Raw genomic sequence first — 16,744 nt, forward strand, 5'->3', positions numbered from 1 at the left:
TGCATAGAAATTGATGATGGAAACAAGACTAGTGACAACAAAAATGATGTCCACTTACCTCTGTATTTTCACTTCTGTTGCCTGATGAGAGCTCCTCTCGGGACTGTGTACCAGCTGACAGCCCTCTCTTGTTAATTAATTGCACCTGTGAGGGTGGGACTTCCTACCACTGTTAGTCTAATCAGTCAGAGTGATTGAAAACACCTGGGGGTGCAGATTATAAAATAAAGTCACTTCCAGACACATGTAGGTCAGTAAAGCTATAGTTTATTGATATGAACATGTTGAAAACTGGATACATCTTTGACTCTATTATCTGTCTCACTGTAATGTATATAATATGTACATGTTTGTATAGATATTTAAATATGCATTTATCCCATAATTACAAATATTACAAATATTGAACAGTAGAATATAAAGTTAATATAAAACCATTGAATTAAAATGGAAACAACAGACTTTAGTGTTGCTTTTTGCAAATTTAACACGCACAACGTTTCTCTTAGTATTTTTACTATGTTTCCATGTAAAGTGTTGAAATTCTACCTCAGTGATGAAAGGTAAGGTACATACCTTTAAGTGCACTTATAAATAAAAAATGTAGTGAATATATCTATGGAAGGCATTCAATAAAATGGTTTGTATTAGAAAACGCACTGTAATTGAATCAACGTGCACACAGGAAAAGACAATAACCAAGACAAATAAAATGAAACCAAATCTAATGAAACCAGAGCCAATAATGCAGCTGTAGTGTTATCAGGACTGAGATTGAATTGCTTTGGATATCTGGAGGAAAATGTTATATAAATTTGCCTGCTTATTAGCCCAGAATGACATGAAAAACTGAGGAGACGAGGAGGAAGAAACAGGCAGAGACAAACTCAAACACACACAAATAAGAGAGTGGGCAAGAGGAGGGAGAAAGAGAGATGGATGACACGGTTTGTAACCTCCGCGGACCTTTATACTGATAGACTGTGATTTGCTGCAATCTTTCTGTGCATGTGTTCATTAACTGTGTCTCCATGGTAACCGAAGTGGCAGTGTCAGGGCTTGAAGTCAACCCAGAGGGTGACCTTGCCTTTGACGAGCGCACACAGCTGCATCCATCTCTCTTTCTGCGTCCGTTTCTTGAGCCAGCTGCCCGTCTGCCATCCACTCACCCACCCCACACCAGACAGGAGAGGAGCTGGCACACATACATGCTTACCAAAAAAACAAACAACAACAACAGCCAAAGTAGTTCTCCCTCTGTCTCCTGCTCACAGACAAACTCGACTTTGTGTGTAAATGAGATACAAAAGGACATCCAACTGTCGAGGGGCTGTTACTGGGATCTGAAGCAGGAGGAGCATGTCCCGCCTTTGTCCTTCTCCAACTGGGGGGTGATGGTGTCAGGGACTTCTGTTTGGAGCATGTCATTCTCACTGGCAATGATGTGTTTCACCAGGCAGTTAGCCGCCTCGTCGATGTTAATGTTTTCCTGAAAAAAGCAGTAAAGTATGAGGGACGATTAGAGAAAGAAGTGGGGGAGAAAACAGAGATTGATCATTGGAACAACATTTTTCTGAAGCGAATAAAAAAAAGCGCCAGAGAGCAGTGAGAGCAGGTGAGTTAACCAAATGGACCGTTACTAAACTGAGCGGATGGATGACGCACCAGCCAGCAGCCATGATGTGAACACAAAGTGAAAAGGGGGTTTTACGTTAATTTCTCCCCAGCTGCTACCGCTGACAAACAGCAATACAACCCAGTGCCTTTGTTACAAAATTCAGAAAATAACCAATAACAGTTAAGAATTCATGACTACACCAGTGACGTGTGGTCAGGGGAGGCAGGAGAGCCCGTGCCTCACCTGTTATCATGAAAAGAAAAAAATGTCAATTGAAACATTTTTTTTATATTTATCCAGTGATTTGCACTATGAAGTTATTTTTTTAAAAATCTAATTCCAACAGTTTTAGATTATTTTTTTATTCAAAATTGCTGAATTTTCACATTTACTGTTGAAATAGTGAGAAGAGACGTGCGGTGAGGCAGCAGCCAGATGAGCTTCATCATGGATTAATCAATGACTCGCTAACTGTGCTACCATGCAGTGAGACCATATTGCTGTCTCTCTGTATGTCGCTATTAAAATGTTCAAACACTTTGCTCGATGAACTACATTTCCATATTTTAGCTGATTTTTTTAATGTACAGTGTATTTTTTGTCAACAACTGTATGTGTGTTGACATACAGTTGTATGTCTTCTTAAGCTGAGCAATAATAAAACAGCTGTGAAAAGGCACTAAGTGAATCAGCAGTTCTCCTGCCTCATTGTAGGGGGCGCTCATGATCCCAGTGATTCTTCTTGTGACTCCTCGGCTGCAGAATAAGTGACAGCATGCTACAAACAAGTCAAGTGCAGCCATCCATTTATTTTTATTTTTTAAAACTTCTACAAACAAGTTATCGATGCTTTTGTTCAGAAGGAGCAAGCATGGACATTTATAAGTAAAGGTAACACCATAATAACGTTTTTTTTAATTTAATGTGCTTTTTTGTGTGCAACAGTTTGTATGTGGAAAGAAAGCTGATATGAGATTTTAAACATAACCCGTGAACTGCTGCCAATCAAATGGTGAAAAAGCTGCTCTGTAGGGTTCATATGTTGTTAATGTGATTGTGATGAAGTCAGTGCCTCACCAGCCATGAACCTCACCGCACGTCACTGGACTCTACGTATTATATTGCAGACAATAACATGAATGTCTTCTCACTTTAGACAAGTTGGTTATACTCCGTTTTGTGGCAAAAAGGCCACAGTCAAATATAAACAGCAGTAGGTTCAATCTCAGCAGGTGTTGTTGATAGAGATTAATTTTCAAACCGAAATTAAATGTAATGATTCATTTCTCAAAGATCTGCATCTCACAAATAGTATTAGGTAGTGAATAATGTGACAGAGTGTGTACTCCGTGACAGCTGAGTGGCTTTGAGTTGATTTTAATAGGAGAGAATGAAAGCAACAAAATATAATTGATGTCATTTTTTAAATAAACAGCACCAACAAGAGAATGATTCGTGTGAGACAGAAATAATTGTCTGAAGTGGAGCTCAATCTGTTCTATTCTCTTTATATTGTAGATTTTAATTAACTTTACACAGTGTTTTTGCACCACTGCATATTTGCATTTTTATGTTTTGTTTATGTAAAAACTATTCTCATGAAATTTGGTGGAAGAATGTAGCATGTAGAGGTGTGAATCAGCGTATCAGCCCCACGATATAATTTTATCCCGATAATTGAATCCCGATACGATATTATATATATTATTATATTATTGCAATTTTAAGCATTTTGCAATATGGTGAGTATTGCGATACAGTATATTGCGATTTAACTGTTTAACTGCATTTTGTGTCCATAACATTAAATTCAATCAGGAATTGTTTTGTCAAATAAGAGAAAATTCTCAGTCTATCCATCTCACTTCAGTCTTTTTATTTCTCCACAATGAGAGTCAAACCCACAGACTGACCAACAAAGTATTCAGTCAAACTGAACTGAACTGATATCAAACATGTATGGACGACAACAACTGCAGCATTTTATCAAACTTTCCTCAACTTTAAGCTTCACTGCTCTTAATTTTTTGAATGAAACATAAAAAAGCCGAACTTTGCAGCATTATTTAGACAACTTCCCGACACGATATCCTGACACACATGGATAGATTATAGATTATAGATGCCTTGGATCTTCTAGTTTCATATGATACCAGTATCTCCAGTATATTTCTAAATATTGATACTTGGCGGCCATGAATCCCCCCCACCTCTAGTAGCATGTGCCATGGAAGAAGCAATACGATTTTGGAGCAAATCATCTGATGTCAAAATCATGTCAGAGAAGAGATGAGAAGTTTTGTTTTGAAACAAAATTTTTAACTGAGCCATGTTGGTTTTGAAAAAGCTGACTCTTCAGAATGAAACAGATCACTTTTAATTTTCACAAATTATTTTCACTATCACTGACATTGGGAGAAAGGGGCATTTCTTCCAACTCAGGAAATGGGAGCGTTTAAGCAGCATGTGAATGCAACACTGGCCTTGGCGAAGGACTGCACTCTCAAAGTGCAATTCGAGTATATTATGCCATTATGAAAGATTATTCTTATGTGAATTTTGCTGTAATTGGATACAGACACTAAGCAGGGTGTAGAGAAGGACGTGACATAAAACATTTGTCTGGAACTTGTTGAAAGTATGCTTCTTGGCCACCAGGAAACCCGTTTAAATAACTATTAAAGCCAACATTATAGACCTGCGAGGCAATCCTGCCAACTTATCTTGCTTGATTTACAATCTACACACACACACACACACACACACACACACACACACATGCAAAATGTCCATTCTTGACAGCAGCCTTACAAAAGATTTAGAGCAACTTGGACCAGAGCTGAAGGCTGTGTAAATTAGAGAAATGGGCCCGGGTGTTAAAGCGAGGTTCACATGAGGAGAGGACCAGCAGCAAGTATTAATGACACACACACACACACACACACACACATACGCACACACTTCCTTAATATGTGATGCAGTAGCAGTAGAAAAACTGAATATTCAAAAGATCTAACAGTGTGCTCACTAGGATGTGACATGCTGCCGTCTGCAGCTCCCTGAGCTTCACACACACACACACACACACCCACACACATCCTCAGTGTGTGCCACGTCGTGATCTATCATACTTACTGTTAGAGCTAGAACAAAAAAATATTCCAAAGCAAAATAAAGCACAACGGGTGAAAAAAATGTTCTCCACACTCTGCCAACTTCACTTCCTTCCCTCTGCATGTGTAGCGTTGTTTAAAATTAAAGCTTGAAATAATTCTTCTGGCAGGTTACTTGGCAGTGTGCTTAGACTATGTCAGATATCCCCCTGATATACAGTCATTTTTTTCCTTCATTTTCTTGTTCATTTTAATGCCTGGTACAACTAAAGGTACATTTGTTTGGACAAATATAATGATAACAACAAAAATAGCTGATAAGAGTTAAATTTAAGAGCTGATATCTAGATATTTTCCATGGTTTTCTTGATAATAACCAAAATCATTGTCAAGAAAACCATGGAAAATGGCTATTTGAGAAAACAAGGGTGGTTTAATATTTTTTCCATGATTGTATTACAGACTCTACACTCATTCAGTTCAAAGGGACATTTTTGTGCAAATGACACCTGAGGCATCACTTATTCATGGTTTATTGTTATTTTTATTTATGGTTACAAATATGGTGACTGTTGGCATGTTTTATGAAAACAAATGACTCTACAACGTGCACTGGAACTGGTACAATTTCTCACATACAAGCTCACACCATCTACAATTTTCCAAAATGTCACATGACAGGTGGTGGTTTAAAGTAAAGCCTCCCTCTACCTTGGATTTAACAGCTTAAAAGGATAGTTTGGATTTTCAGTGATGGGGTTGTATCAGGCGGCAACCTCCACATCTGAGCAGGGAGGCAAACCAGGAAGTGCCATAAGCTGCATTCTACAGAAAATTCCAGCAGGGGGCGCTGACGGCAGCTGCAGAAGTTTTTCTGTCCATCCATTTCGATACAAAATGAGAAAACTTCTCACTTGATTTATAACCTCAGAATGTTTTTTAGGACAACACTATGGTCTCAATCACTAGTAAAAAATCTTCAATACAATTTGATGTTAATAGTGTAAATAATGGCCCCATTTACAAGAAAATAGAAGGAAAGAATCATTTGATTTGGGGCATGGCTGCCTTTGATTGACAGGTCACTGACAAGGCGAGCCGTCATCAGGAGAGAAGCAGAGCAATGCGTATCCACGGCAACATATCAAAAAAAGTTATATATAACGTTATAAAGATATTTTTAAAAAAGACGTTTACAGGTTTGGTCTCATAATTTTGACCCTTTCACTGTATTTTCACTTAATTTGAACTTTTGTTCATTAAAATGTCTTGTTCAGCGTTTGGTTGGACTAACAGACACTCCAAGGAGTCACTATTCAGTTTTCTGAGGTAAGTAACATACATTTAGTTTTTGTTTTTTGCCAAAACTAACATCCCAGTTAATGCTAACATGAATTAGCAGCAACTTCTCTCAGTCAGGTTGAGGTGTAGAGAGGCGTGTAGTCAGTGATTAGATCCCTCTCGCTCCTCCACAGTCCAAATATGGTCTGCTTCCCGTATCGGAAACAAGATGGCGGCGAGTGAAACACTGAACTCGATGCTTCAAACGGGCCAAAAACCCAATGGGTGACATCACGGTGACTACGTCCATTATTTATATATAGTCTATGAGAAGCAGACAAGTGTAACGCCACCAAAGCTATACAATGTACTGCTGTGGATGGGGGTGGATAGAATTCAGCCACCTAATAAAACCAATACCAGTTTAAGTGCGCATCATATTTGTAATGCTTTCACTGCTTTATCTTGCCTTCAGACAGCCCTTTTCTGATGGGGAACTGAAGCTGTTATCAACACTCTCTTCAAAGCCACCAGACTCCTTTGACTAAAACAGTCATTTTACCTCACAGAACACAGGAGTTGCTGGTCTACTGCTGCTTTGATCGGTTAGTTTGTTTGTGTTATTGTGTGACTTTGGAGGTTTTAAAGGGTATGTGCAGATTTTTCCCCAGCACGCTGGTGGCTCTGAAGAGAGCATAGATGGATTTAACAGCCTCAGTTCCTCGTGCCGGCTGCCATCTAGGTACTACACTGACAATTGATAAGAACAACCACACTTCATGAATATAACGATCCTTTTGAATCCTCAGTTTATTCCAGCTACCTTTATTGTTCCTTCACTGCAGCTGTTATTTTTAGTCAAAACTATTTTAATTTCTTTCATCACCTGTTTTCTATTGAGTAACATAACTCAAGGGTATGAAGTTTAGTGCAAAGCCTATAAGCCGAGGAAACCATGAATAGTTTTTGGTGTAGCTCGAGGACATTTTAAAGGACTTTTTACTTAATTGAATGTCACTTTCACAGATTAAAATCAGTTAACATTTTTTCTATTCATATATAACTAAAACATTTAGAGGACTATGCTGCCTTGGCGAGGTACCTTCTATTGTCAGCTGTGCACGCCCAACAGCTATAGTGCTGAGGAACAAAACAAAACAAGTCTTGAGTGAGTGAAATTACACTACAGCACTGTAATTGAGAATGTTTCCATTTTGGTCAAATGGGCTGCAATTCTTCTACTGTATCTGAATAGGAGTTTGTGTGTGTGTGTGTGTGTGTGTGTGTGTGTGTGTGTGTGCGTGTGTGTGTGTGTCTTAGTCTATTTTCCTCCCTTATCATCCTGCTGTGAGATTCCTGCTCCACATTAGCTGCTATCAGCGCGTGTGTTGGTGTCTCAGTGAGTTGGTGTGTAAGTGGGTGAATCCTCAGCTCAGCTCACAGTCACAATTTACTCACCACATTCTTTCATGCAGCTCATGTCTGCATCAATGAGTCTTGAATTATACTGCACTTTAGTTTATTCAAGCTTCAAAGTACTTTTCATACAATTATTTGTTTTTATTTTTTTACTTTTGTTGTGTTTGTCTGTGTACTTTTTCACTCAATGAAATAATTTTTGCACAGTTTAGGGACTGTAAAGTCCAGTTTGAGGCAAAGGCAACATGCATACACAAATACAGGAATTAGATCATGGTTTGGGCGTAGTTACATTCACAACTTAGTTACATTAGCTACTTAGTTAGGTTCAGTTAAAATAACTCAATGTTGACTTTTGGTTTCACACAAGACACAGACAGTGTTTACCTGGGTAAATGCCATGTGTTTGTTTGATCCATGCATCCACCACAAATTCCTCGGTCTGCGGATTTTGTCACTCTTTATACCCCTATTTCCTGACTTGCTCCCATTATCACTACTACTACTACTAGAAGCCGCAGTCTAATAATAAACATGAATATGGGTTATGGAAAGGACAATCTCTAACATACAGTCATGGGAAAAAATATTAGACTACTCTTGTTTTCTCCTTAATTTCTTGTTCATTTCAATGCCTGGTACAACTAGATTTACATTTGTTTGGACAGATATAATGATAACAACAAAAATAGCTGATAAGAGTTTAATTTAAGAGCTGATATCTAGACATTTTCTATGGTTATCTTGATAATGATTTTGGTTATTATGAAGAAAACCATGAAAAATGTCAAGATAACAATAAACCATGAATAAGTGATGCCTCAGGTGTCATTTGCACAAAAATGTCCCTTTGAACTGAATGAGTGTAGAGTCTGTAATACAATCATGGAAAAAATATTAAACCACCCTTGTTTTCTCAAATAGCCATTTTCCATGGTTTTCTTGACAATGATTTTGGTTATTATCAAGAAAACCATGGAAAATATCTAGATATCAGCTCTTAAATTAAACTCTTATGAGCTATTTGTGTTGTTATCATTATATTTGTCCAAACAAATGTACCTTTAGCTGTACCAGGCATTAAATGAACAAGAAATTGAAGAAAACAATGGTCTAATATTTTTTTCCATGACTGTATAGTGTAGTATAGGGCTGTGCCTGCACCAAAAACTAATTTAAATGTTGATTCATGACATCATAGTGCTGGTATTTTGTTTCTATCCTTGGATAAAGTCATCAAGGTGAGCCTGTTTCCCTCAGTTATCAGTCTGTGCTAAACTAAGCTAAGCTAAGCTAAGCTAAGCATTTCCTGGCTCAGACAAGACAGTGGTCTCAGTCTTTTCATATAACTCTGGCAAGGAAACAAATAAGCAATTTCTCTGAATATTGTCAAACTACTCCTTTAATATCTGTCAGTCAGCAGAAAACAGAGGACTGATATATAATATCCCTCAAACAACCCATCTGGATTATAGAAAAGCTGACACAAATGCAGCTGACCTGATAGTAGTGTCTGCTGTGAGACTCAGCTCTGCTCATTGACTGAAACAAATACTCAGTAGACTGAGAGTCTGTTGAACTCAGCACTTTTAAAGGATTTTCTTCACATCCTGAGTGTGCCTCTGTGGGAACATCTCCACGAGGTAATCAGGTGCTGGGTCTGATACAGTCGAGCTGGTAGGGAGTCGGATGCATCTCAAGGACATTTGAACAGGAGGGACACGCCTGCTTAAACCTCAGAGCTCCTCTTTGTATCCACAGCAGCACAATGCTAGCTATGTCACTACTTTGTATTCATATGTGTGTGTGTGTGTGTGTGTGTGTGTGTGTGTGTGTGCTTATTTTCCAGTGATGTAATATAACTAAGTACATTTACTCAAGTACTGTACTTAAGTACAATTTTTAGGTACTTTTACTTTACTTGAGTATTTCCAAATTTGTAACTTTATACTTCTACTTCACGAGATTTTAAGGACAAATATTGTACTTTTAACTCCACTACATTTAGCTGCCAGCTTCAGTTACTTTTAAGGTCGTGATTTAACATGAAATTCATGATCAATTTAAAGTGATTATGCATGTTTATAAATGAAACCACATAAAAGTATTTTAAATAGTTTATATGAGTCCTACATTGACAGCAGTAAAACACTGTTTTCATAAATGCATCAATAATAATAATCTTATAATATATTTAGAATTTATAAAACAATCTGAGTGGGGCCATTTTTGCATAACGATTACTTTTACTTTTGATACTTTACTAGTCCATTTTGATGCTGATACTTTTGTACTTTTATTTCAGTAAGTTTTGAATGCAGGACTTTTACTTGGAGTAATTTCACAGTGTGGTATTAGTACTTTTACTTCAGTAAAGGATCTGAATACTTCTTCCACCACTCCTCCACATATTTTCTCACCTTAGCGGACGTCTCGTACCATCCCACAAAGCCGTTCTCCTGGCAGAACTGCTCCATCTTTATTCCATTATTGGTCAGTACGTCCCGGCCCTGGTCACATTTATTAGCCAGAAGCACAGTGGCTACATGTTTCCCATTGGCAAGTGTCAGTTTGGAATCCAAGTCCTCCTTCCATTTGGTGACGGCTTCAAAGGAGGCGGGCCTTGTGACGTCACACACAATGAAGGCACCCATGGCCTCGCGGTAGTACACACGGGTCATGTTGCCAAACCTCTCCTGACCTAGAAGACACACACAGACACATACACAGATGTATACACACATAGGAAATTATTGTCATTTAGATACCAGTGTGAAGGTGTTAAAACTAAAGCCTAAAAAAAGTGGACGAAGCCTCTGAAGTGACGCCAGTGTAGAAGTGCCTTAAACCTGCATTCTTTCCAGTGGCCAGCAGGGGGCGACTTCACTAGTTGCATAAAGAAGTCTGATTGTATAGAAGTCTATATGGAAATTACCCTACTCCTCACTTGATTTGTAACCCCAGTTAACATTTTTCTAACATTTATTATGGTCTCAATTGCTAGTGTCAAGTCTTCTTCAATTCAGCGTGATTTTCCATTAGAGTAAAATAGACGATAAAGGTATGCTTAGGTTGTGGCTATCCTTTCATTGACTAGTTATCACCATGGTGACCTGTCAGTCATAACAGAAGCTTTTCAATTCTTTCTTTGGAAGTAATCAGTGGTGGAAAGTAACTCAGTACATTTACTCAATTACTGTAATTTAGTACAATTTTGAGGTACTTTTACTTTACTTGAGTATTTCCACATTTGTTTATACTTCTACTTCACTACATTTTGAGGTAAATATTGTACTTTTTACTCCACTACATTTAGCTGACAGCTTTAGTTACTTTTGCCATGAAATCATGATATATTTAAAGTCAAAAGAGTACTTTTACTTTTGATACTTTAAGTACATTTTGATGCTGATACTGTTGAACTTCTACTTCAGTAAGTTTTGAATGCAGGACTTTTAGTTGTAGTGGAGTAATTCCAGTGTGGTATTAGTACTTTTACTTAAGCGATCTGAATACTTCTTCCACCACTGGAAGTATTAAAAGACTCAGCTGTTCATTTTTTTTACCATTAAGTATATTTTTAAGCCTTTGCTAGCTAAAATTAGGATCCCAATTGCTATCACAGTTAACTTGACTTACAGATGCACCTTGCTAATCAAGCTTGCTATCTAGTGCTAGCTTTAGCTGATAACTAGCTTCAACCTCTCATCCAAATATGGTCACTTGTGGCTCCAATGAACCAAGATGGTGAAAGCCAAAATGCCAAATTTGAGGCCTTAAAACAGTAGTCCACAAACCAAACAGTGACGTCATGGTGGCTTCATCCACTTGTTTTATACAGTCTATGGTAAAAATGTTTTATACTTTCTCGATACACAGAGAAATTCTTCCTTCTATTTTTGCACCCCTTTTGTCGGGAAATCAGCTCCATGCTGGCACTGAAAAAGCTGTAAGTGAGGCTGTGTCACCACAGAAACAAAGAGACAAGAGGCATGAATCATCCGATTTTTGCTCATTTGATCACACTCCTCCTGTCTCTATGTGCTACCGTGCATACATTCCCGACATACCTCACCCACTCTCTCAAACACAAATGCAGAGAGACATGCATGTTTTTACTGTTAAAAGAGCTGCGGAAAGATAAGATGTTCACACGGATAGAGGCAGTATGGAAGGAGGAGAGAGGAGTCTTTGGTGTGTGTGTGCGTGTGTGTGTGTGTGTGTGTGTGTGTACTCTTGCTTGTGAACTGTAAAAATTCCTGAGGGTAAAATTAATTCGATAAGCTCTGAAGGAATGTTGTATCCACACTGATTTTTCCCATCTATAACGTCTGCTAGAGCACCATCAGTACCAGCCTCACAGTTCAGCTTGTGGGCAAAACATTTCCACACCGTGGACTGAACCAAAATCTCAGCTGATCCCTTCTGAAAGCAGTGAGCGCTGTCGTAAAAAAGGACAGGAGTTGATATTAATTACATACTGTGCTTAGGCTCATGGGAACATTTGCTATCCACCTGCTCTCCTGCACAGGTGGATCATGGCACAGGGTCAGCTGCACAACAGCTGGGAGGAGGATTGTCTCATTCAAGGACAACAGAAGGGCAGAACTTTGGTCTGATATTAGGAAGTGTTATACAGCTATGGAAAAAATGATTAGACCATTGTTTTCTTCAATTTATTATTCATTTTAATGCCTGGTACAACTAAAGGTACATTTGCTTGGACAAATATAATGATAACAACAAAAATAGCTCATAAGAGTTTAATTTAAGAGCTAATATCTAGACATTTTCCATGGTTTTATTAATAATTATTTTACTTTTTATCAAGAAAACCATGGAAAATGTGTCATGTTTTCTGGGCAGTGACACAATAAAAATATTTTTTAAATGGTTTCTCATGCTCAACATTAAATATTAATGACTACAGATGCAATAATCTAAGTGAAGGTTCAGAAAAAAATGCAATCTTGTTATGAGTTAAGCAGTTGAGAACTCTGCTAATCTGCTATGTTGGTGATCGGATTTGACCGACAGGTTATCAAACTTTGATTCAAATGTTGTTAAATCCTGACTGGTGCATGACACAAAAGAAGAAATACAGAAATTTCTTATGCAAGATAACCAAAATCGTTTCACTTATTAGAAATCCCTCAAAACTCACCTCTTCAAATCCACCTACAACCATTGACTTTTTCTTTCTTTTCTGTTAAGCATTTGAGTGTCTAGAAAAGCGCTATATAAATAGAATGTATTATTATTATTACTATTATTATTATTTAAAAAACAGTTATTCAGGGGCTTCAAGGTTATCTAATGTAAGGAGAGTCAATGGCTTCATTAATAGGGATTAAACGCAAACTTTGCCCATTTTCAACTGGCTAAACATCGTTTATCTCCATATGCTACCCACCGTGCAATGACACAAAGTCAGTTGAAATTTGGCAGTCTCTCCTATCTGTTTTAATCTATTATATGATAGTGTTATTCACTTTATTTATTTATTTATTGCTAATTTAATTGATTGTATTTCAACTGGCAACACGTGTCAAATGTCATACCAATAAATCCTGTTGAATTGAACTGAGTTTAAAACTGAATTGAATATAAAGCCCCTCTAATAAGCCCTAAACCAGACTCACTCACCCACATCTTCATGCACTATGTCTGTGCAGCTAACTGCATCATCCTGTCAGCCCTGGCCATAGATAAATGGCAGCCAAAAATAGAGCGGTTGAGGTTATTATTTGTTTTGGGAAACGCACAGCTGGTGATTTATTACATCTGTGGCATGAGAAAACTTCAGTCCATCATCAAATCCCCAAACAAACTCACAGCAGTGCTGGGGAAAGTCAAAATGCAAAAATACTTATTTTAGGACATTTCACCTGCAAATTAGCTTTTATACAATGAATTTATTTGACATAATCTTCACATTTCCCTCCTATGACCCAGAGTTAATTGCCCTTCTTTAACTTTAGGGTGATTTTAAGGAGTACAAACTACAGTAAAGACATATAGCAGTTTCCTCGGAGGGAGACACTAATCCTGAGATCACAATAAAAAGCTTTCTGTATACAAGAGCTCAGGCCTCAAATCTCCCTCACATGAGTTTGAGACACATGACTGCTTATTGGAGAGGGCGCACAGGAGGGGAGAGAGAAGCAGGTCAGAGGATTCTTCTAAACCTCAGCCGACACTCATGTGAGATGAGACTGCTGTAGCCTTTAGGTTTGTTATCTTACCCAACAGCATCCCACTCAAAGGCCTTTATTATTTCTGTTTGCCAAAGGCAGTTAAATACTGACAAGATATTTTCTATTTTATTATCAAACGGGCTGCTCTGCTCTCCAGGTATGAGGGCGAGTTGTATCTGAAGCCCAACAAATGCATTTATAACGAATGAAAGCACCTTTAACTACAATATTTTAAAGGTCACAAATATTTTGTTGATTTAATCTCAGAAAAAAACATGTAATATTTTCCTGTCCCAGACTCATGACTCAGGGGAAGTTTCTCTGTTTCATAACTATGGATTTGAGTATGTGCTCCTTTTTATTATATAAAAAAGTGAAACATGTCATTGCTGAAATGCGTTACCAAGTGATTTGAAGTGAGTAATACCAGCAAGTCAGCTGGTGCACATGAGGAAAATTAACCCTGGATGACCCGTAATATCAAGTGTTATGGAATGGTCTCATGTCTGTATCCTTCTCTTTTATCTCGACCTCAAACTATTTGTGTATACAACACAATTTTTTAAAAGTCAGTAATCCATTTTCACTCAGGCCTCCATATTTGCCTTTCCTGAAGGAAAACATCTTTCAGATTCCAGTTTGAGCAGTTGCGGTCTGATAAAATTTTATAAATAAAAAATATGTCTCTTAGCGTAAACTTAATGTATTAAGTGGTTTTCAAAACCACCACACTGTGTGATTGTCAAGATGAGTCATTCAATCATGTTGCATCTGAAAAAACAATTAAAAACATAGTGTCGTCCAGTACCATATCTTGCCACGATTATTTAATTTTTAAATGTAGCTTTCAGCTAATCTTACTTAAAAGACCATTTTCAAAAGACCAGGTGCATTTATTTAATTTAATACCAAAGCATTTTACATTATCAGCTTCATCTGAATTAAAAAAATATATATATATCAGCCAATCCATCTGTTCAGGACCAGTTTGTTCCCTTTAAAATACATATTTTTTTAATACATTTTATTTATAATGCACTTTACAGTAAAGGAAATCTCAAAGTGCTACATACATATATATATACACACATATATATATATAGATATAGATATATATACATACAATATATTTATTCTTCTTTTAAAGATGAGTCAGGTCCTGGTTTGTGGCTCACACAAAACCGTAAAGTTTGAGTTAAAGGAAAGTACCACATGGGGGATTTTAAACTTTCAGTATTATCAAACTTTCCATCCAGCCCCAGATTTTTTTAAATATTTTTCCTGCGAGCCGTGCATAAAAGTCGGACTGTACCTGCGATGTCCCACAGCTGCAGGCGTACCGTCTCCTGGTCCCAGTTGAGGACTTTGAGTGCGAAGTCCACCCCGATGGTGGCCCGGTAGTTGGGGCTGAAGTTGTGATGGACATAGCGCTTGATGATGCTGGTCTTGCCGACCCCAAGGTCCCCTATAACAAGGATCTTATAGAGATGCTCCTTATTGTGGTTGTTCTGCATGGCGACCGAGGAGGGCGAGAGCTGAGCATGAATCCACCGGAATGGAGAGGGCCGGGGATGAAAGGGAAGAAGCGCAGGACGGAGCAGAGAGGAGTGAAGGAATGAGTGGAGCGGCGGAGCAAGAGAAAGGGGAGGTGAGGTCCGCCCTGGTCTGGATCACTGAGGGGAAGTGGAGCAGAGACGTCCAGACCTTGTGACTCAGGCAGGGGAGCTGCCTGGGAGTGCCGGGGTGGATTTAAATAAACTTTATACAGTACCTTTCAAAACAAGGTTATTAAAACAGACTAAGACACTTAGAAGTAAAAGCCTAAAACACATTAACCCTTGTGTTGTCTTAACTTTCTGTATGCACCACATGGTAAAAAAAAAAAAATTACCCTCCTATACTCAACCACTTAAATTTAGCAGCTTGATTGAATTTTAAAACTCAAATCTGTTTTGCATGAAGAAACAGCATACATGTAATTTTTGGTTTACAGTTTTACTAAAGGAGTCTATTTTTTAATGCTAAAGGTATTGCATAGATGTAAACATATTTTTTAGCAAGTGTGCGTGAATACGTGTCCGCGTGCATGCATGGTTTTTAATGGTATGAAAATGATTTTACAGCTGCCCAAGACAAGATTTGTACCCTGTTGGTGTACAGCTACAAACATGAAAAAAGGCAATGTTTTACTTTCTCATGTTTGGATCAATCTACGAAAAACCATTAATTTTAAGTTGGAAAAAAAAAAATTAAGGGGGTTTTCTCTGCTGTTAAACAGGGTGGCGGGTCATTTTTGACCCTTAAAACAAGGGTTAAGGGCTACATTTAAAAGCTGTAAAATAAATAAAACTGAGATTAGACATGCTTTGATAAGAATGAGACCTCAGGGGCCTGAGCCAGTGCCAGATTTCCTCAGGCAGGTGCTTCCAGAGCTTTGGGGCCCTGATTGCAAAAGCAATGTCCTCTAGGTTTCAGCCTGTGCAAGACAGAAGACTTCCTGAAGATCTCACATCCAAGCCAGAGAGGATAGACATTTGAGTTTTAAGTTGAATAAGTACTTTGATTTTTCAAGTAAAGCAGTAGCGCTAAATGGAAATACAGTAGTACTTGAGAAAAAAAACCAAATTCTGACATGTCTGAAAAAAATAAGACAACCATTGTTTTCCAAAGAAAATATTTCTCTCAGCTTCTTATCCAGTTATATTTTCTCATCTGCTAGTAGTTTGTCTTGACCCCGTTTGAAGTACTCGGTACAATTTTGAGGCATTAGTACATTTTAGAGGCAGATATTGCACTTTTGAAACCACTACATTTAGCTGCCAGCTTTATGTACTTTTCAGATGATTCATTTAATAGGAAAATTAATTTGAAACCATGTACACAGATATAAATGTAACCACATAACAGCATTTTGAGTAGTTAAAATAAATCCTACCTTGACAGCAATGAAATGCTGCTTGCACAATAAGTTTTACTTAAACTTTTATGCAGATACTTTAGTACTTTTAAAGTTTTGAATGCAAGACTTTCACTTGGAGTAATTTTGCAGTGAGGCATTAGTACTTTTACTGAAGGGATCCAAATACTTCTACCAGCAACAACCCTGTAGATATCAG

General features: G+C 37.8%; 1 protein-coding gene across 1 annotated transcript; it reads right to left on the bottom strand.

Moving 5' to 3' along the window:
* Window positions 1-255: 255 nt before the first annotated feature.
* On the bottom strand, window positions 256-15,199 carry rab38a (RAB38a, member RAS oncogene family). Its single transcript, XM_059330464.1, has 3 exons — window positions 14,941-15,199; window positions 9,852-10,132; window positions 256-1,489 (listed from the first exon to the last, which is right to left on the bottom strand). The coding sequence occupies exons 1-3, from the start codon at window positions 15,140-15,142 to the stop codon at window positions 1,334-1,336; spliced, it is 639 nt and encodes a 212-aa protein (XP_059186447.1). The 5' UTR covers window positions 15,143-15,199; the 3' UTR covers window positions 256-1,333.
* Between the last annotated feature and the right edge of the window lie 1,545 nt (window positions 15,200-16,744).

This window comes from Centropristis striata, chromosome 4 (genome assembly GCF_030273125.1).
Source record: "Centropristis striata isolate RG_2023a ecotype Rhode Island chromosome 4, C.striata_1.0, whole genome shotgun sequence".
NCBI classification, from domain to species: Eukaryota; Metazoa; Chordata; class Actinopteri; order Perciformes; family Serranidae; genus Centropristis; species Centropristis striata.

Bases quoted from the DNA above. Each gene is read 5' to 3' on its own strand.
- rab38a (XM_059330464.1), bottom strand. From the start codon at position 15,142: ATGCAGAACAACCACAATAAGGAGCATCTCTATAAGATCCTTGTTATA. The intron at 10,133-14,940 runs GTACAGTCCGAC...TGTGTCTTCTAG, and splicing joins GCAGCTGTGGGACATCGCAG to GTCAGGAGAGGTTTGGCAAC. The intron at 1,490-9,851 runs GTGAGAAAATAT...TGCTTTTTTCAG, and splicing joins GGTACGAGACGTCCGCTAAG to GAAAACATTAACATCGACGA.